We start from the raw sequence: 21,839 nt of genomic DNA on the forward strand, positions 1-21,839 counted from the left end.
GCTCATGGGTTCGAGCCCTGAGTTGGGCTTTGTGCTGACAGCTCAGAGCCTGGAGCCTGCCTCAGATTCTGTTTCCCTCTCTCTGGCCCTCCCTCACTCACGTTCTGTCTCTCAAAAATGTATAAATATTAAAAAATAAAAAAATAAAAAAACGAACTGGAATTCACGACAGAACTGAAACTCTTCCATATTCCTACAATACCATGTTTAGGCCAACTTAATGTGAAAAATCACCAGCGTCATTGGTCAGTATTTCAAATCCAGGCACAGCACACACCAGTTTATTTTGAAATGCAACACAGATCAGTATTTTATGAATACAACTTATTACTACGTTAACATTATCAGGTAAAAAGAGCTTCCAAATGCATGCATAGAAAATTAGGCATAGTCTTTGAATTCCTTATTTCTAAATATACAAAAAATACATTTAAATTATATAATTTTAGTGAATCAAAGACTTATAAAAGTACAATTTTGGTTTTCACAACATAGAAAAAATACAAAAATGACTATACATATGGTTGTATAATTTTTTACCCAAATTTCAAAGGAGCAGTATGTACTGGTTTTGATGTTTTATAATGTTTCACCTAGAAACTCAGAATTGAAAATAATTTGCAGGTTGTACCACATCAATGCCAATCTTTTATTATAAATGAATAACCCAAACAAACAATAGAAATGAGGGCACAATCTTCAGATGCCTCTTTTACTCTATCTTCTAAACCATTCCCGTGGGAAGTTCGCTCCAGAGGAACGGTTTTTATCTGGGGGGACAGTGCTTTTATTCCATGACTAACTCTCCACGGTGCCTTTGATAACGGTCAGTATGTGTTAAATGAGTGATCCCAACCTGAGCAAACAGAACACAGCAGGATGCAGATTAGTGTCTACAGCACAACTGCATACCTCAAAGAATTCTCTGCTGGAAGGTGGTCCCCGCAGGGGGTATCTGAAGCAGCCAATCAGGTGGCAGCCGGGCAGGCGATGCCTTTGACTGTGTCCTGAAATGAAAACGGTAAGTCTGACAAAACACCCACCAAACACCACCTTCCTCATTCACGCATTGTAAGATGTGACAGTTGGTGGGGTTAGATGTTCTCAATTTAATAAAAGAACACCACCACTTCAAAGGAGAAATTAACTCATGTTAGAGATGAAGAAACGAGTTACGGAGAGGTGATGGCAGGACACGCCGCATGCACGCCTTACTTATCTGCCAGGGGCCTTTTAAATGTTGATGGACAAAAATACACACTGGGGTGGAGACCCTTTTGGAGGAGGGAGTTGCATACTGTATTCTTGCTGCCAAAGTTCAATTTGATGCAATACCACCGTTTGCGACAGACCGTTCTTCGTAAATAGTGACAAATTATAAGAGAGGCCTGAACAAAACCCCAGTCCAGCGATCCTGGAAAACCTACATTTCTTATCCCATCTTCTCGAACGATTCCAGAAAAGACTGAAAAAAATCTTACCCAAACTAAGTAATAAGACTAATATAACTCAAATTGTTTCTATTTTACAGTAGAAATACATTTTGGAAAAAGAAAAAGCATGAAAAACAGTCCTTCCTCTATATTTAGTTTATGAAGTACAAGAACAGATTCTAATCTCAACATGCCCAAGTTAAGAGTGCTGACTTAAAGAAGCAGCATTTTAATGTTCAATTCAAAAATAATTTTATTACACATCTGCCTGCATTAAATTTTAGGCTGCATACTTTCTCCTCATTTTCATCTTAATTGTCAAGCTTCTATGAAAATAACATTTAAAAAATTAGTTTTCCATTATGACATTCTTCTGATATTAGCAATTATTTTAAATAACTACTCAGTAAGCTAGTAAGCTAGGCTTTTAACATTTTAAAAATCAACCATTAAAAAAGAAAGATGGGGCAGGGGGTGGAAAAAAGAATCCACAAAGAACATTCTGTGTTTAAAATCTAAAGCACATCTGAACTTGGGCTTTACATTTTCATCAACCCTTTCGTGAAATGTCTTAAATGCACAGTTGGGCAATTAAACGGTACGAAGACATGACAGTAATCAGACAATGCCACATGACATTATCTCTTGGCTGTTGCAACACATGGAGATGATACGGCTTTTAGCTCATGGCTGCCCAACTGCAACATTTTGCTGCCTCTGGACTTGCAGCTTGGTGGGGATTACACAAAACCGTCACTGGGAAAAGGATCCAAAGAGAAGAGCTGAATGAAATTTAAAAATGAAATAACAAGGGTGTATAAACCTATCTCTGAATGTTCTTCGGGATTACATTTTCTAAAGTTACACCTTCCATGTGCTTTGTAACAGATTCTCTACTCCTTACGGGACTTGACTGGCTTTGGGTCCACAAATGAGAAGAGCTACTGGTAAATACGTTACTCGTTACTCGGGAGTGTTGTGAATGATACTGTGAAAGGTACTTGTCATTTACTAGCAATTGAGCTTTCCCTTTCTGAGAACTGTCACTGTGTTAAAATATGATTGGGGCTGAGTCCTGGATAAGATAGGTTTTCTACGATGTACACATACTAAGTTCAAGCACGTTTCTTAATGGCAGGCAGTAATGACTCAACTGAAAATAAACAAAAGGGTTCTAGTTGTGTTCAGATTACAGGTACTACCCCAAAGCTTCACAGACATATACATTGTATAATTCATTCACTAGATATGAGGGGATAGGTCCCAGCCATAACCTCAGAACATTCCAGAGAACAAAGTTTGCCGCTTCAAAAATACAGTTTCCAGCATGCAGTCAAGCACTTTGAAAAGGAGACGTTAAACACACTGCAGACCGGAACAGAACTCTCCTGTGAGCTGGGCATTCGGCCGCACGACGGCGTTGCTCAGACTGTAACTCGCAAGTATTTAGTGTTACAGACCTGTATTTATCAGATACATGAAGGAAACAGGAGGATATAAAATGCCAAATCCCTTTCCAGAGCCACCATAAATACTGGGAACTTCTGGGTGAAAAGCATGCTGAAATGGACCGGCCAGGAAGTTTTGTGTGACACTTTTTGTTCTGTTTGTGTGTTTTGTTTTAAAGAAAATCCCAGGCCTGTTTGACACTGGATTTTGGTTCTTGTGTTGTTTTATTTTTTTAATATTTTAAAAATAGTTCTTACTTATTTTCTATGAAACGTACTGGGAACTCAAAAAGTCTGCAGCATTTTTTTTGTCATTGAAAAGTTTGTTTTTTAAGGGGTGTGCAGAAAGCAGGAACTATTCAAATTTCTTGTGTTCTTCAGTATGAGAAAGGATCTTTCTTCTCTGGTGTATCATGTGGAAGTATAACTGGGGAAAAACTGAAAGAGACGAAAGTGTTAGTTAAAGAGATCACTTAAAATTGCTTAAATCTAAATCACTTAAAATCTAAAGCATATGGACTTGAGGTCCTCTCTGGTCCCTTCCTCAAGGAAGGGAACAAGGCATGTCTGGGGAAGGGGAAGAAAAATGCAGAGGGACCTACCTTTTCCTGCTGTAGCTGAAGGTGCGGGTGGTGGGGACCAGAGTGACACACGGCACCGGCCCTACCATTACTCCTCAAGATGCCACAGAGCTGCCAAATAACATTCTACCCTCTCTAGCGTGATCTTCACACTTATTCTCCGAATTTACATCTAGTGACAGATTTATTATTCCTGCTTACAGAGGAATTCAAGCCCTAGAGAGGGTAGGTGACTTGCTGGTTTCCCAGCAAATTCCTGACAATCAGGACGAGGCTCTGAGCTCCTGATAACTCAGCCTAGCCCCTTCTGTCACTGCTGTCACCTGAGGGGATCTCCCAAAAGTACCTCCTGAGAAAGGTGGTTCTTTGGATGGGAAGACTGAGGAGGGGGACGAGGGCTATGACATTCCATTCGAACACGACCACGCCAGGTTTGGATGTAGAAAGTCCCTATGAAAACTAAGCTAGCATCTTGGGCACTGGAGATTCTGTTCTTGGTCACTTCCTAGATTACTTGAAAAAGTACTGGCTCTCAAACAAATGGGGTGGTACCTCCTCCCTTAGGAGCATTCCGAAATTGCGGGGAGCAGAGTGTATCTGGAGGAGGAAGGTTACTGGCATTTAACACACGAAGCAGGAGTGCCCAAACCTGTAATGTGTGATAGTCCCCACAACTAAGAACTGTCCCACCCCAAACACCTATCGGATTCCTGCTAGGAAACGCCAGCTAAGCTACCTGGTGTTCACAAGGTTCCTGGGAACTGGGGGTTCAACAGCTGTGTAACAACTCCAGGGGGATGGTCTTAAATGTACAATATGCTTCCTTCTCTTCCTTTCCCTGCTCAGCAGTCCCATTCTCTCCTCTGTAGACAGTAACCTGTATTTCTGGGGAGGTAATTTCCCCAGACAATTTCTTCCTTTTTAAATGAGTTCCAAGCTGGCCAAATTTCAAACGATCCTCCCAAAGCACTCTAAGCCATCAGGGGGTGTGTGCACACGGACCTGGGAAACCGCAGAGGAGGCGCCGGTGCCGAACGGGGCTGCCATCCACTCCACTCCCTTATTTGTAAGGCAGGAAGTTATTCGGAGAAAAGACCCAGCTTGTGCATAGAATTCAACAGGGAGAGAACTATTCTGGTATGAAAGCCAGAAAATATGACAAGCTCTATAATCTAAAAACTGGAAGTAAAGATATAATTAAACCATAAGGAATGCTAATTGCAATCATTTAAAAATGTGGGGCCAGTCATTTTTCTATAGATAAACTTTAGTAAAGGGAAACTTGGTAGCAAAGTACACTAAGGACTTTTCCACCGGCTGCAGGGCCGGCTAAAGCTTCCGTGCTAGTTCAGAGGGCCCGAGGGAGGATGAGCTGGAAGCCAGTCACTGGGCCCTTGGTGGAAGTTAGGAAGACAGGTGAGGGTCAGAGGTCAGAAACGGGAGGACGGATATGGCCCTCTCATCTTTACAACTTCCAGGTTTCTCTGTGCCTGAACAAAGGAATGTGTGTGGAGGCGGCCAGGAGAATGGGGGCCCTCAGGCTGGCGGTTCTCTACAGTTGTAGTAATGATTTCCTGATGGCCAGAACCTGGGTGACACTGTCTCTATCTGCATCACCCACATGTTTAGGCTGAACCCAACTATAAATGGCTGATATAATTCCAGATATATGGCTACGATTTTTAACCATGGACTCCAATGAAGGAAAACCCCAAGACATTCTCGACCTGACAATAGGCTCTCTTGAACTCTACCTTCTCCTGCAGGTCAGCACACACAGAATGGAGAGGGTTGCTGTGCACTGGAGGGTTGTGGTGGGGATATGGGCTCCTCTAGGGAGAGGAAACTTGGGAGGCTGAGAGCAAATGGAAGTGCACTGCCTGGGGCAGGTGTTTTCTTGGTCTGTCTAAAGATCAGAGGTGTGGCCATGCTTACTGGCAACCTGGACAGAGCCCAGCTTCTCAGTGTCCTTGCCTGACCTTAGTGTTTCTCATTTCTCAGCCTTTAAAAATTTTTAAATCCCTAACCCTATAGCCAACTTTTACCAATGTAGAGGGGGTTAGGAAATGTAGACAGGACTTAAATGTCTACTGAGTCCCGCAGATAGCGTACAAGGTGCAGCTGCAGCAGAGTGGGAGACGAGCACCTTGCAAGGGAGAGAGGGTGCCACTGAAACACCCCAATACGAGAAAACTCCTGGGGTCACAATTTGGGCTACATGTGCAACAATGCAACAAGAGGCCAAGACCATAAAGAAAGGGTGTTTTTTTATATCATACACACATATTACCAACTTCCCACTAAAGAAGATAAAAAGAAACTTAAGTTGTAGAAAGAAAACCAAATTTGGTAAAGACTGGATGTCAACAGCAACCTCTCTTAACTCTGCATTTTCTTCTTATAAATACAAAGTTTTGGAAAGTTGGAAATGTGCTGTTGGCTGGAATGAACTGTACAAACTGGTCTCAACAACCTAAACAACTAAAAACAACCAGGGCAACTGACTGAGGCCAAAAGCATAATGAGTGCCAGCAAACACAAATGATTTATAGCAGAAGATAGGGTCTGGGCTGTCATCTTGAGCCTAGATAGGGGGTCAGGGATTTGGAGAAAATCTGTTAATCTTTATTTGAAATCAACCCTTTTTCTTGGTCTACAGGAGCTAAGCCGCCTTAAGAAAGAAATAATATAGACTTTAACCAAGCCAAGTTCTTACCAAAACGAGGCTGATAATGGAAGCAGGGGAAGGAACCCAGGTAAAGAAAGCCAACTTCTGTGGAGAACCCCACCCTACTCTTTGTGTTCTCTCCTTTCTCTCAATCTTAAGGCCCAGAAGGATAATCCCAGAGATAAATAAAGGGGCGCCTGGGTGGCTCTGTTGGTTAAGCGTCTGACTTTGGCTTAGGTCATGATCCTGCTGTTCGTGGGTTCGAGCCCTGCGTCGGGCTCTGTGCTGACACCTCAGAGCCTGGAGCCTGCTTCAGATTCTGTCTCCCTCTCTCTCTGCCCCTGTCCTGCTCATGCTCTCTCTCAAAAATAAATAAACATTAAAAAATATAAATAAAATAAAAAAAAGAGACTGGAAAATGAAACTCTAAGGGAACAAAATTAGAAAGATGAACAACCATAAGCTAATTTAGACTCTTCCCTATTTATCTTTGGTTTGAAAATCAACTACGTTTTCAATTAGAAGAGAAAGGGCCTTTGGCCACCATGGTTCCAGTACCAAAGAGGAGGACTTGATAATTAATAAAGAGTGGAAAATGAACCATGAAGCAGAATTGCAGTCCAAGAATTTCTCCAAGATAAGTGTTCACATGAAATCTGGATGTAGTTTTTTTTTCCCCCCCTCACAAAGCATGAAATGCAATTTTCCACAGAGGGACACAAACATGTCTCTATGACTGTTAGGATGATTCATTCAGTTCACGCTGTGGGCTGAAGAGAAATCCAACCTTCCTGTCTGAATTTAACCTGAGGTTTAGGGGAGAATATAGCATCTTATAGACTAAAATAAAATTCACAGTCACAATGGCTATAAAAATAGCTAAATGAGAAGACACATTAACTTACATGTCCTCGCATGGAACAAAATCTTTTTGGATATGCGAAAATCAATCACTAAACAACTCTTCCTCAGCAAATGGGATTCACTTCACAGAAGCCTCAAACACGGCCATTTCTCCTTGTTACCGAGTATGCTGATAGGCACATCTGATTACCTGAATTTAAATCTTTAGCAATATTATTAAAATAATAGGAAATCATCCTGAAGAGAACATTATGTCCTATTCAGATGATTTTAGTGCTTATTTCCAAAGAAGAAAGTAAGAATTACAGAAAAAAATAATCTATTTTTATTTTGCTCTGTTTCTAGTTAACTACCGATTCCTTAAAAATAAAGTTAACTATACCTATTTTGATATAATAAAAATGCAAAAATCTTTTTACAATGTTTTCAAATACCATAACAAGCAGTTCTCAAGAGACAAAAAAGCTCAAGGTAAGTCTTTAATGGCCTTTTTGTTTTCTACTCAGCACGTTCCCCCTATAGGTAGTTAACCTTTCTTGGTATTCACTGTTTCAAACCTACACACTGAGAAGGGCTGCATTTTGGCAGCTATATTGAGAACGGTTCATCTTTATTCAATTAGCACCCGAGACAATTCCCTCTGACAGTGAGCATTCAATAAAAACCAAAGCGTTCCCGATAAATTAGATTTACATTTACTTGGATATGGTATAAAAACATCCAAAGGCATTTAACTCTAGTTATTGCAGAGTCAGTTTTAAAAACATAAAGCTATGCATAACTGTTTACTTACTTGGAATGTAGGAGATCATTATCAGAATTAGGAATGCGTAATAGTCAAAAGAGAAGTTGTATTTGTTAGGTAAGCTGATGGAGTATAGGCCTGCCTGTCTGACAAAGGGCAGAGCGGCATATATCGTGAGCAATTCTCCTGACACTCCCATTGGGTACAGCACAATGAAAAGTGTGTACCTAAAACAAAACAGAATATTCATGACTGAGGCTCGAAGCCAGCATTAGTAGAAAGATACATTCCTACCCTTCCTATCAGTACTGGTCTTCAGGAAGCTATTGTTTCTATGTTTTCCTGTGTGCCCACTGTTTAAATTCACATTTTACAAGCCAGTCTTTGGAAAGGGCCTATCTATAGCAGGTATGTCTCTGAATGTTCTAAAATATAAATACAATAAATGTGTTTGGTCAGCTTATAATTTGTTCAGTTTGGCCCAATTAACAACATTCAACACAACTCCCTAAAAAAACAAAGATGATGCCAATCATTGATGAAGCAGGGGCACTGAGTCATGGCTTATATAAGGATCCGGCCCTGTGGGGTGGGAGTGGAGCTGGGGGCTTTGCAGGGAGTTGGTGGGAGAGAGGTTGGAGCATGTAGCTAGAATCCCTACAATGTATACCAAGTCTGGTCTGTGCACTGAAAAACACAATATATCCAGTGTGCTTTCAGTGCTACTATTAGTCAAATGTCTGTACATAGTATTGAGAAAAATGAAATATATGCTAATTTTAAAAACCTTAAAAATTCATTAACAGCTTTTGGTCACTATAATTTTTCAAAGACAAGACAAGACAAAACAGAACAACCCAACCCTACAGTTACTATTGCATAGGAGAATCCACACAATTTTTTTTTCACTTTAAAAAGGAAGTTCTCCAAGTTTTAAACAAATTTAGAACTATGGAACTAACTGGAAATCATTCGGAGGTGTTAGCATTGCTCAGGAAACCATCAGCTCAAATTTTAAAGAGGGTCTGGCCATTTGTGGCTGACAGTGAACACGCTGGCCTCCAAACCTCCAGGTGCTGAAGCTGTACTGAGGAATCTGTGACAAAGAACGGAAGCTGCGTTCACCGTGTTCCCCGCTGCCAGCGTCAGCCATGCTAACGAGGACAGTGGAAAAGGAAGACTCTTCCATAGGCCATGGACAGCCATGGACAAGAAAATCATTCTCCACTGGTAAGATCAGGGCTTGGCCAGCCAACTCTTCCTGTAACAGAGCAGGCAGCTGCCACGATGCCTGCCCAGGTTGGTTAGTTAGGAATTGCTATCTTTTCCAATCCTTCCCTTTCCCTAATAAAATTGTGTATCGTGTACAATTCAACATTGTTTGAAATGTTGCAAACAATTGGTTTATGCCTCTAATTTAATCCACCAAACACATAAATTGTCTAGAAAGCACCATTTTCCTTCTATGAAATGACACACTTGGGTCCCAAGGACAGATTTGATCCTTTTGCTTTGTCACTCTCCCCACAGTCTTCTCCAACTCAGAACATGCTCACAACTATCTCATGAATTAGTTCAGATAAACCGATCAACTGTCAGCCCTTTACCCAATTCATAACAAATATTACTGGCAAAAATTATCAAAGCAAAATAAATTTGCTAACAAGCAAAAACCACGTGTATCGCTTGTTATGAATTAAAAATTGAGTCACAGCCTCTTGGCAAATGACTAGGAGAGAACTGGACTTGGTCCAAAAAACAGAATGACAGGAGCTCATCACTAAAATTTGGTATGAACAAAAAAGAGATGTTATGTCAAATCTCTACTGAACAATTTAAATGAAAATTGATCCAATAAAAATAAGCATATGCAGCTTAAAACAGTATTTCTATTAATCAAACGTAAGTAACATCCCTTATCCTGATGAAATCCAAAGACCAGTCTCATATCACCAATCCTAACACCTGTCTCATACAATTAAAAAAAACCCTGAAATATAGTTGACAACATACGTATCTTTATTTTTAGGAGCTTGGAGATAATATTTAGCAAAACAGCACAAATACAGCAATGGCACTTCAAAAGTTAATCTTTATCCCATGTACTTTACCTGGCCCATTTGATGAGGTAAGGCAGATGGTTTAATAGACTGAAAGTATAAAAGGAGTAACGGATAATTTCTGTGATTGTCCAGGCAATAACAAACAGGAGGACACTGTCTTCACTCTGTACCTGAAGGAAAAGGAAAACAAAAGCAAAAGCAAACACATAAAACATTTTAACAAAGACGCATTCCCAGTGTGCAGTGCCAGCGCCAGTTCAGGACTCAACACACGAGCACAGCCCTGGTCTGTATCCTCAGTGGCCACAGCATCGCGCAGGAAGAGCCTGCTATGTACAGGAACACGTGCCTATCACAACAGTTGTGTAGAGCCAAGTGATGGATGAAGGGCGAGCGAGAAGAACTCAGCTTATTGATGAGTAAGAGGGGCAGAAATGGGAATTCGATGAGTTATAGCCCACAGGAAACAACAAACCCAGATGAGTGAGTTTTGTCTGCTGGCCTGCTGCGGAGACCGTGAACTGATGTTAGTGGGAGCCAAGACTAGTTAGCTAAGAAGGTGGGAGGGCAAATTGGTGGCAAGCTTGGGGGTCTGTCCATAACAGGAATTTTGATTTGATCTGCATGACAACTAAGAATGTGAGGAAATTTCAAAGAGGGGGAATATAGTGCTTGAAATACAACTGGAGATGAGGCTAATTCACTGGGTAGGATGAATTCAAGTGAACGAAGAAGAGCCAGAGACTGCCGGGAAAAGCGAAGCCCATTTATTCTATCCCACTGGTGATTTCTTCCCCTGAAGAAGCCTGGTTTAACTTAAAAGTTACAGAAACTTCCATGCTGACCACAGGAGGTGGCTAAAGCCAGAGGAGCTCTGGAATTTCCAGCCTCTTCTGGATCATTTTCACGCTGTAAATAACGATAAACTTGAACACAGCCCCCCTAGGTGGTTTTTAGGGGCCGTTCTCACTAGATGCCTTGGATGGCAATGTACTTCCGCCACACTGGTATTTGCTTTCAATGCCTCTGCCATCCCCCCAGCCACATGTATAATGATCCTGGGTCCAGGCTTGAGGATCCATAACAAGGAACTACCTTGTATCCAATTCACTCACGGTTTCTTGTATCCAACACAGGCAGAGAGCTGGATGTCATTAAGACATTCCACTGAGTGAACAGGACAGATGTGGACAAGATGGATGTTCTCTGCCTTATTCCTAACACCTAACACAACAAAGATACAGCCTTCTAACCTTAACTTTTCTTCCTAGCATTTGCAACGTGAATACTTTTTAAGCACTTATATTCTTCCTCAGAGAGGGTACGTGGAGCGATCCACCTACACAATAAAATAACTAGTCATTTACATACCTATTAACTAAATTGCTCTGACAAAGAATTTCATAAATGCCTAGTTACTAATCCCTAAAAATAATAAGAATTTTACATTGTCAAGAGCAAGAGTACTTTTTGTTTTCCTGGTGCTCTTGTATTAGCCCAAGTAAAACCTAAACACCTATGAAGCTTTTCTGTTTCATTTTTCAGTCTGTCCCCAAATCCTCGCTTAAAAGCCATCTATACTAAAACATAATTTCAGAGCATTTTGCTTTGTGATGTATTTTGTAATCCTCCTCATCTGAAGGAGATCTGTTTTACAGCTATGGGATGAAGGCTTGCTTAAAGATCTCTGGGTTGCAATAGAGAGCCCTTCTAATATTCTGCATTCTAATCATCTTGAAAGCAGGGAATGTGTTTTATTCATCTCCTGATTCCTAAAAGCACTTTGTGCTTTTCGCCAAGTGGAGCAAACAAATTCAATTCTAATCAGGTCACTCCAAGATCAAGGTCCTGTTTTGGATACCTGATATTAGTTTGCATATAGTCTAAAGTGGCCTTCCGAAAGACAAGTAACTAACAATCCCCCTCAAACCTTGCACTTTGATCCAGCCTCAGGGTTATTGGACTCATTCCCTCCAGCCCCAAGTTAGACTTGAACCAAAAGAACTGTAACAAGCTCACACTCAGGCTGGATGTGAAAGCAGGTGCTGCCAGAACCCAGTTGTGAAGACCATGTTATAATTTCAGAAAGACAGAAGGAGGGAAATGACCATTTTACACAAATGATATCTTCGGGTCAATAGGGAATACAACACTGTTATTCAGAAGGTACTTGGGTAAAGCCAGTGATCCAAGCTTATCTGATTTGTAGACAATTATCCAATGATGCAAAACAGGGGCAGAATGTAATGAGTCGAAGCTAGTAAGATCAACCAGACTCAAATGGATATTTGTACACCTGTGTTCACAACAGCATTGCTCACAATAGCTTAAATGGAAACAACCCAAATGACCATCAACAGTTGAATGGTATACACATATAATGGAATATTAGTCAGCCTTAAAAAGGGAATTCTGACACATGCTACAACATGGATGAACCTTGAACACAACTTGGTAAGTGAAATAAGCCAGTCACAAAAGGACAAGTACTATGTGATCCCACTCATCTGGTACCCAGAGTAGTCAAATTCAGACAGAGTAGGAACAGAAGGCTGCCAGGGGCGAGGGGTGGGAGGAAATAGGAAATACATGCTTAATGATACAGAGTTTTGGTTTGGGAAGATAAACAATGTTGTGGAGATGGATGGTGATGGTGACGGTACAACCACAGGAAAGTACTTACTGCACCTGAGCCATACCTAAAAATGGTTAACGTGGTCAATTTTGTTATATATATTTGACCACAATACAAAACCCAGTAAGAAAATCTAACAAGGCTAACTATAAAGTTATACATGATTCAGCAGCAACAAAATGACTCCACTACCGAAAGAAGACTCAGCTTATGAACCCAGGAGATGAGGAGTTTTTAGTGAACTACAAGCTTCATACGTGCCCACAGGGTGCAAGAAGTTGTTCAAACGACTACCAGGCCAAGCAACCAACCAGTATTTGGCCACGTTAATAGTATCATCCCAATGATTCCATTCCAAATAGATTAGATCCCACCCAGAGGTCCACACAGGTTATCAGAACTCCTGGACTAGCAAAGCTTATTTTGGAAAAGGAGGTTAACTTGTTACATACAGAGTATGTAAATGTTGTATGCAACTGGCATATGGACACAAGACTAATGGCAAACTCAACAGGGAGTAAAAACGCCTTGGTTCAAAATAAAAACTGTGTAACAAACCAGCTGATTACTGAAATAGGCCACCTCATGAAGCTATGTGCTCCCTGACTCTGGACATAGCCAAACTGAGACTGCTCAGGAGAAAGTCCCATGAAGGCTGAAGGTTGACTTAGTCGCCGATGAGGGCTTCCAGCTGCTGTTCTTTGGAGAAGGGTGTGGGGTGTGCATATAACCTGTACAAGGGAAAGGCACAAAACTCTGCCTAACACTAACTTCCTTGCATAAATAGAAATGCTTTTTTTAATTGGAAAAAAAGGGTAGAGTCTTAATACTACTAAAAATAATTTTCCTTTTCAAACAAGGTGAGAGAGGAGAGACTAATTTAAAGACCTCCCTTCATTACTGACTGCGGAGGGCATACCATGGGAACAGATCCCTGGCTCTTTACTCCCCAACACAAAAGTCTTCAGGCCTCCGGTTCTCCTCTCAGGTGGCCTTCTCCGCCCCTGACACAGGTCTGTAAACAAGGCATGTGTGGAGTCAGTGCCCCTTAACTCAAATGATACCACCTATTTTCTTTCTGTTTTTGTTTCTGAAAGCAGGAGCTGGGAACACTTTTCTAACACATGGGGAGCCTTTCTATCAAGGGCCAGGGACTCAGAGAAAAAATTCACTTTAGTTAAAAAAGAAAAAAAGAAGCCAGTTTAGCTGTGGAGGGGTTTTTGGAAGGGCTAAGGCCTCCAATTATAAAAAGTTCAACTCAGCTATTTTTTGAATTAGGAACTAGAAACACATAATTTTATTAATTATCAAGAATAAGAGGTTTAATATGCCTGCACAAAGATGTGCTGGCAAATGGTCACACAGCATTACCCAGAACAGCTGAAAAGTAAAAACAACCCAAATGTCCAGCAACTGGCAAATGGATAAACAAAATGTGATATAATCCATACAATGGACTATTTGGCCACACAAAGGAAATACGGATACAAGCTCCAACATAGATGAACCTCAAAAACATGATGCTGAGTGAAGGACGCCAAATGCAAACAATTTCATTTATATGAAATGTCCAGAAAAGGAAAATCTAGAGATAGAATGTAGATTACTGGGGTGCCTGGGTTGCTCAGTTGGTTAAGCATCTGACTTCAGCTCAGGTCATGATCTCCCAGTTCATGAGTTCGAGCCCCGTGTTGGGTTCTGTGGTGACAGCCCAGAGCGTGGAGCCTGCTTCGGATTATGTGTCTCCCTCGTTCTCTGCTCTTACCCCGCTGGTGCTCTCTCTCTCTCAAAAATAGAACATTAAAAAAAAAAAAAAAAAGTAGATTACTCGTTGCCATGGGCTGGGAGTGGGTTAGGAATGAACTTTAAAGGGCATGAGGGATCACAGCGAGCTGATGGAGATGCTCTAAAACCGGATTATGATGACGGTTATACAACTTGGTAAATTTATTAAAAAGCACTGGATTGTACACCTAAAATGGGTGAATTTGATGGTATGTAAATTATACCTCCATAAGATAGTCTTTTAAAGAAGAATATGACATTTATCTTTAAAATTTTTTTATGTTTTATTTATTTCTGAGAGAGAGAAAGAGAGAGCATGAGCAGGGGAAGGTCAGAGAGAGAGAGGGAGACACAGAATCGGACGCAGGCTCCAGGCTCTGAACTAGCTGTCAGCACAGAGCCCAAAGTGGGGCTCGAACCCAAGTACTGTGAGATCATGACCTGAGCTGAAGTTGGACGCTTAAGCGACTGAGCCACCCAGGCGCCCCTACCTTTAAAATTTTTAAAAAGTAATCTCTACACCCAGCATGGGGCTGAAAGTCATGACCTTGGAAAGCAAGAGTTGCACACCCTACCAACTGAGCCACCAGGCACCCTGATGTTTAAATTATATTATTTCCTTTTAAGAGAAAAGGGGATATGTGGGGCAGAGGGGGAGAAGGGAGATAAAGGAGGTTTATCAAGGTTTACAAAGGAAAAGCAGGGGACAAAAGGCCAGTTGCCATATATGTCCGGAAGTCATATTTCAAAGCTGCATATTCGCAATCGTGGCACAAATGGGAGCGTGGGCGTGGGGTGGCTCTGCCAGTCAGGAAGCCTTCCTCTGCCCAGTGCAGTCAGTGAGCTGCATACCGGACCCTCTACGCTGCAGACGGCAGGTTTCCGTCCCCTGCTCTACGGCGAGGGTGGAGGCGCTTGAGTGTGGGTGGCTTGTGTAATTTAGCCAAGGGAGTTTACATAGAAATTCAAGCTGGAGAAACAAATGGGTGCAAGAGAAAAACCTTTACACACAAATAGCATCATATGTTTGACTTTAAAAGGCTCAGGGAGTATCAGTACATGAAAAGCTGTCATTTTTATTACATTCAAAGAAAAACAGATGGTGCCACATAAGAAAATCACCACTGTAGAAACCCTATTCTTCTTAGTGTTTTGGAACCTGCTGATTTTAAAGAAATCCCCTGATCGTGCTTTAGAGTAAGTGTTCTTTCTTCTTCTTAATACCCCACCCCCTTCATTTGTTAAGAGAAGAGATTTTGGTGAAGTCTAGGAGGCAAGGACTTGAGTCTCTTCTTGGCAGAACTCTGAAGAGTACGTTCGTCTTAGTCTGCTCAGGCTGCTGTAATAAAATACCACAGACTGGCGGCTTAAACAACAGAAATGTGTTTTCTCACAGTTCTAGAGGCTGAGATCAAGGTGCCAGCATATTTGGTTTCCGGTAAGGGGTCTCTTCCTGGTTTGCAGCTGGCACCTTATCATCGTGTTTTCATGTGGCAGGGAGGGGAGGGTGGCTCTCTGGGGTGTCTTATAAGGGCACCAACCTCCTCACGAGGGCCCCACCCTCACGATCTCATCTAAACCTAAGTACTTCCTATAGGTCCCATCTCCAAATACCACAACACTGGCTAAGGTTAGGGCTTCAACATGCAGATCTGGAGAGAACACAATTCAGTCCACAGCAATGTTCCTGACCAGGTGTTGGCAAGCTTTTTTTGTAAAAGGCTAGCAAATATTTTAGGCCTTGCCTCCACATGTAGCCATTGTCATGTATTCATCTTTGTAGCTTCTTACAGCCTTTAAAAATGCAAAAACCAATATAAATTGCAGGCTAGATATGGCCCACAGGTCAACCCCGCTCTAGGTTCATTTGACCCCTCCCTGCAGATTTTCCCTTCCTAGGACCTGTGTACAGATAACATTCTTCAGTCTTCCTTTGACAGATTGTGTGTATGCATGTATGTTGGGGGAGGGGATCAACAGATCTATAACATGGACACTATGAAAAGAGCAAGTACACACAAGCATGTTTTTCATGTTATGTTATCTTAAAATCTCAGTAATCTTGTCTGTGGTAAAATATGCATAACATAAAATTTATAAATTTAATCATTTTAAAGTATATAATTCAGTGGCATTAATTCACAATATTCACCATGTTGTGCCACCATCATCACTATCCATCTCAAAAACTTTTCAACATCCTAAAAACATTCTGTACTCAGTAAGTAATAACTCCATATCCCCCTCTAGTCCCTGGTAAACACTATTCTACTTTCTGTCTGTAAGATTTTGCTTATTCTAGGTTAACCTCAGTTATGGGGCCTCATACAATATGTGTCCTTCAGTGTCTGGCTTATTTAATTTAAATGCCTGCAAGGTTCATCTATGTTATAGCATGCACCAGAATTTCTTTCCTTTTAAAGGTTGAATAATATTCCATTGTTTGGGTACACTATATTTTGCTTATTGATACAACTGTTGATGGACATTTGGGTTGCTTCCACTTACGGTGAATAATATTGCTATAAAAAATGGGTATACAAGTATCTGAGTACCTCGTTTTTAATTCTTTTGGGCACATATCTAGGAGGGAACTGTTGGATCATATGGTGATTCTATATTTAACTTTTTGAGGAACTGCTAAACTTTCTACAGTGGCTGCACCATTGTACACTCCCACCTCCAGTGCACAAGAGCTCCAATTCTTCACATCTTTATCAACACTTGTAATTTTCTTTCCTTTTTTTTATCCTTTTTAAAAAATATTTTTATTTCAAAAAAATATTTTTAAATATTTTATTTATTTCTGAGAGAGAGAGAGAGAGACAGCATGAACAGAGGAGGGTCAGAGAGAGGGAGATACAGAATCTGAAACAGGCTCCAGGCTCTGAGCTAGCTGTCAGCACAGAGCCCGATGTGGGGCTCGAACCCACAAACCGTGAGATCATGACCTGAGCCGAAGTCGGACACTTAACCGACTGAGCCACTCAGGCGCCCCTTTTTTTCCTTTTTTGATAGTGGCCATCCTAGTGAGTATGAAGTAGCATCTCATTGTGGTTTTGAAACACAGTCTTTAATGATTATTCATGAGCATTTTTTCATGTATTTATTGGGTCATTTGTATATCTTCACTTGAGTAATGTCTAGTCAAGTCCTTTGACCATTTTTAATTGTTTTAATAATTCCTACTTAAGTCGGATGCTTAACCAACTGAGCCACCCAGGTGCCCCAATAATTCCTTTTTAATAATGATGGAGAGTGAAAATAATTATACTCAATAGTTACTGAACTCTTTTTTTTAAATTTATCTTTTAGAGACAGAGAGAGAGACAGAGACAGCATGAGCAAGTGAGGGTCAGAGAGAGAGGGAGACACAGAATCATAAGACAGGCTCCAGGCTCTGAGCTAGCTGTCAGCACAGAGCCCAGCACAGGACTTGAACCCACGAACTGTGAGATCATGGCCTGAGCTGAAGTCAGATGGTTAATGGACTGAGCCAGCCAGGCACTCATGAACTCTTACTATATATAAGGAATGTTTATATATATATATATTACCTCATTAAATCTCCATTTTACAGATGAGGCAAGTGAGCCTTATAGATATTGAACCCAGGTGTGTGCCCCTAAACTGAATAGTTCTCTCTCTCTGGCCCCCCTCCCGCCCATACACACATACACACACACCCCTATTGTTATGGGGAGAACACCTCTCTTAAGAAATCAAGAAAACTTCAAAGGAACCCATATCCAAGAGCTTAAAGAACAGATAAGGAATATCAAGAAAGCTAAAAATGTGGCCCATCTCTCAAGAGGAGATAATGGGGGAACTGAGCAGAATAGGCTCACTGAAAAGGACGGGATAAAGTATGAGAAATTCTAGGTCACTGCTGTCCAGAGACATCTTGAATATATCCATGAAATGAATTTGTCATGAATCAATGGACTTGAGATAGAAACCACCATAAGAAGTTGAAACAAACCCTAATGGATTCCCTACAGTTAGTGTGAAACTGAGTCTTGCTTTGCTAATTATCTTCACTGCTTTTTTGTTTTAGCCTTGTTTTATTACTTCCTGAGCTTAACTTATTGCCAAGACCCTAAAAATCTATTTCAAAAGCTTGTTTCTCTTTTCTATCTCTGCTCTGCAGGAATAAAAATACAAAATATGATTTGAATTCAAGATGAAAACAAACTTATAAATACAAAGATAAAAAAGAGAAGGAGAAGGAAAAAAAAGAAACCCAAAATACCTTTTGGGATAAGTCTCTGGTTTTCCAGAGAAGTGATCATCCTAATCATTTCAAATCTGTTTTCTGGGTAGGCATTAAGATTCACCTAAATGTCTCTTTCCCTTCCCCTCATGGAGGAATCAGCATGGGGGCTGAAAGCTCAAGGTGGTGAGGGGTGGGAAGCCACATGGACATGGAAGACCAGTGGGCCTGGAGGCCAATGACCAGGTGTGAGCCAGAGGCCTGGCAGCTGAGGATAGGGAGGCGAGGGAGAGACAAGAGGTAATGGATAGAAGTGATGGTCAGTGTGGTTGGGAAATCAGTTACATGGAGTAAAGAGTAAGCTAGCAAAGAAATTAATATGTTAAAAAAAAGGGGGGGAGGCTTCATACTGTTGGAGAGGTATTTACAAACAGGGAGGGACGAGGCCAGAGACAACACTAAGGTGTTGAATTATAATTGAAGGAATCTGTATGAACTCATAATTAATCATAGATACAAATACACACACCCACACAGAGCTATATACTTTTAGATGGATGTACAGTATGCATAAGTGTGTGTGCATGTGTATCTCCTAGCTTTCTCCACTGAAAGGACCTAGAAGCAGTAACACTCCAGTAGCACTGAAGCACCTCAGCTACCCAGATCTTGGTTCCTATGAATACCATCTCCCACTAAAAGGAACCAGAGCTCCTTGGCAAAATGGCTGATTCCAAGGCTGGGCCAGGGGAAGCACAAGATGAGCCTGGGAATCTTTTTTGTCAGAAAGTAAGAGAATGTTCAACAAATGACAGAGATAAATCAAAAGGACAAGGAGAAAGGGCTCCCACTGGCCAAATCAGACAATTTTAGTATCAAAGTAAGTAATAGATTACAATCCATTGAAATGCACAGGAATTCACAAGTCCAAACTGATAAATGAAATCAAATGAATATATAAATGGGAGAAAGGGAAGCCTACTCCTTACAGTAGGAAGCCACCTAATATGTAAAGCAGGTGACAGAAATAGAGGTTCATCATCTAGGAACCACCACAGAAGTGGCTGACACAGGCAGGAGTCATTCCCACAAAATACTCATAAAAAGGGGAAGATGGTGACCCAAAGGTGGGAAAAGACCAGCAGGAGCAGGTGGCTGGAGTCAACACTACTGAGGTAGGAAGGGGAATCATGGCACTGCCACCTCACGCGAATCCCTGCCAAGAGCACAGCACCGTTTCTCTAGTATTCTTGCCAAGAACGTATGACTTGAACTGGTTATGAGGGAACACTGGATGGATGTGGGTGAAGGGTCACTCTAGAGAAGTTAAGGCCTGTACTCTTTAAAACCGTCAAGGACATGAGAGACAGAGCAAGACTATGAACCTCTCTCAGATTGATGTGTCTTAAGAGACCTGACAACTAAATGTAACACGTATGTGGTGGGAATTCCATAGCAATCAGGTTTCTCCTTTCCCTGGGTGTCCTTCTAGTGTTTAGCACAATACCCAGAGCACAGAAATACTTAGTAAATATCTGCCATTCCAGAAAGGAAAAAATAAACAAAACCAACCAACAGTGTTTGGGCAGCTAATGAAATCCAAATGGGGCTTGTAGAGGAGGCAGTAGTGTTCAATCCATGTCGGGGCGCCTGGGTGGCTCAGTCGGTTAAGCGTCTGACTTTGACTCCGGTCATGATCTCATGGTTCCTGGGCTTGAGCCCTGCATCAGGCTTTGTGCTGACAGCTAGCTCAGAGCCTGGAGCCTGTTTCAGATTCTGTATCTCCCTCTCTCTCTGACCCTCCCCTGCTCACACTGTCTCTCTTGCTCTCTCTCAGAAATAAATAAAACGTTAAAAACAAATTTAAAAAAATAAGAGAGGGGAACATGAGAAGGAATAATAGATTTAATGCTACCTCTCAATTTGTATTGTCTCAAATGGCAAATACCCTGAGGGAAGGTCCACAAACTTGCTTGGAAGAGGGGTTAGCTTTAATTATAAGACAAAACCTAATTTTTAATAAATGCTTTAGGGTAGGATAATAATGATGATTAAGATAATGATAACTCCCATTTGCAGGGCTAATTACTCCTTACGTATGATAAAAGTAATTATGTATAAATTTTCACCAGTTAACTGTGAAACTATTTTAGTGAGTATAAAAAACATTCATTTCTATGTGAAAAATCAATTATATCTGTTTTGAACTGCAGGACACGGAAAAGAACTCAAAACAGCTGCACAGAACTTGGTCACTAAGATTTTTTGACAATATTAGATTACATTACAGTGAATATGTAGCTGGCAATTATTGAGCACTTCCTAAGGGCCAGGCACTATTCTAAGTGCTGCACATGTATTATGTATTCACTGAGTCCCCAGGACCACCCCACGAAGAGAAGCAACTGGGCACGGGAGGCTGGAACAGCTCCTTAGGAACTGAGCAGGCTAGCGCAGCCTCTCACCTGGGGCGGCTGAAGTGACCACTGGGTCCCAGCAGCGCCCTGTCCTTCCTCTGCCTTCTCAGTTATCCCACTATATGGCACTGCTGTCTGCTTAGTTCTGCTCCTTGACTACGCGGGAAGCACCATGAGGACAGCACCCACGATCTTCATTCTCTCATGCATCCTCGCACCTCGCACAACGGCTAGGGTATAAAAAACACTGAATAAATATTTGTTGAGTGAACGGGAATGAATGAATGGTGAGCCATCTGCAGTCTGAGCCTGCATGCTCTCTGACTTGGTTGGAACAGCCCCGGGTGAGGAGGACAGCTCCCTAGTGAGAGTGAGGCCGAGGGTTACAGGGCTGGTGCCTGGTTGGTGATGTCAGCTGAGGGCTTGAGCAGGAGGGTAGGACAACTCTGATGACAATCTGGGTCCTTTCTATAACTTTATTAAGTTTTTGAACAAAAATATAACTCAGTTATCTACTTAAAAGGAATTTCATCCTTGATAAGAAAAAAACCTGAAATACAATAAATATGGTAGTTAAAAAAAAAGTCTAAATCAATATTAGTCTTTTCACATGACAGTTCATGTGTAAAGTGTCCTTCATGATTAAGCATCTGTTAAAAATCCTTGATAGGGTAATATGGTAAACAAACCAGAAAATATTACTCCTTATCTTATGGAGAATGTGAGTTATGTTATAAAGAAATATTATTATCTTTCCCCTTTAGAAGAGAGGAAAAAAGTGCATTCAAATAGATTGACTTTAAATTTACAGTGACAAAGGAAACTGGTTTAAAGATTCTATTACAACACATAACTAAGGACTAGTCTTTGATGTGGATGATGGCCTAGTCAACTGTGTTGGCCTACCAAAACAACTCTTAGTAAGGACATCAACTTTTCTGAACATGCAATGAAAAAAATGTAGAAGCATGCAGTCAACAAGCAATG

General features: G+C 41.2%; 1 protein-coding gene across 1 annotated transcript in view; it reads right to left on the bottom strand.

Annotated features, from left to right (window-relative positions):
• Window positions 1-246: 246 nt before the first annotated feature.
• Window positions 247-21,839, bottom strand: part of HACD2 (3-hydroxyacyl-CoA dehydratase 2) — a 103,414-nt gene continuing 81,821 nt past the window's right edge. The window contains exons 5-7 of the mRNA XM_077767619.1: window positions 9,851-9,972; window positions 7,788-7,966; window positions 247-3,319 (exon numbers count right to left, since the gene is read on the bottom strand). Coding sequence (XP_077623745.1) covers window positions 3,237-3,319; window positions 7,788-7,966; window positions 9,851-9,972 — 384 coding nt within the window. The 3' untranslated portion in view covers window positions 247-3,236. The remainder of the gene's footprint in view (window positions 3,320-7,787; window positions 7,967-9,850; window positions 9,973-21,839) is intronic.

This window comes from Crocuta crocuta, unplaced genomic scaffold, assembly GCF_008692635.1.
Source record: "Crocuta crocuta isolate KB4526 unplaced genomic scaffold, BGI_CrCroc_1.0 scaffold45, whole genome shotgun sequence".
In the NCBI taxonomy this organism is placed as follows: Eukaryota; Metazoa; Chordata; class Mammalia; order Carnivora; family Hyaenidae; genus Crocuta; species Crocuta crocuta.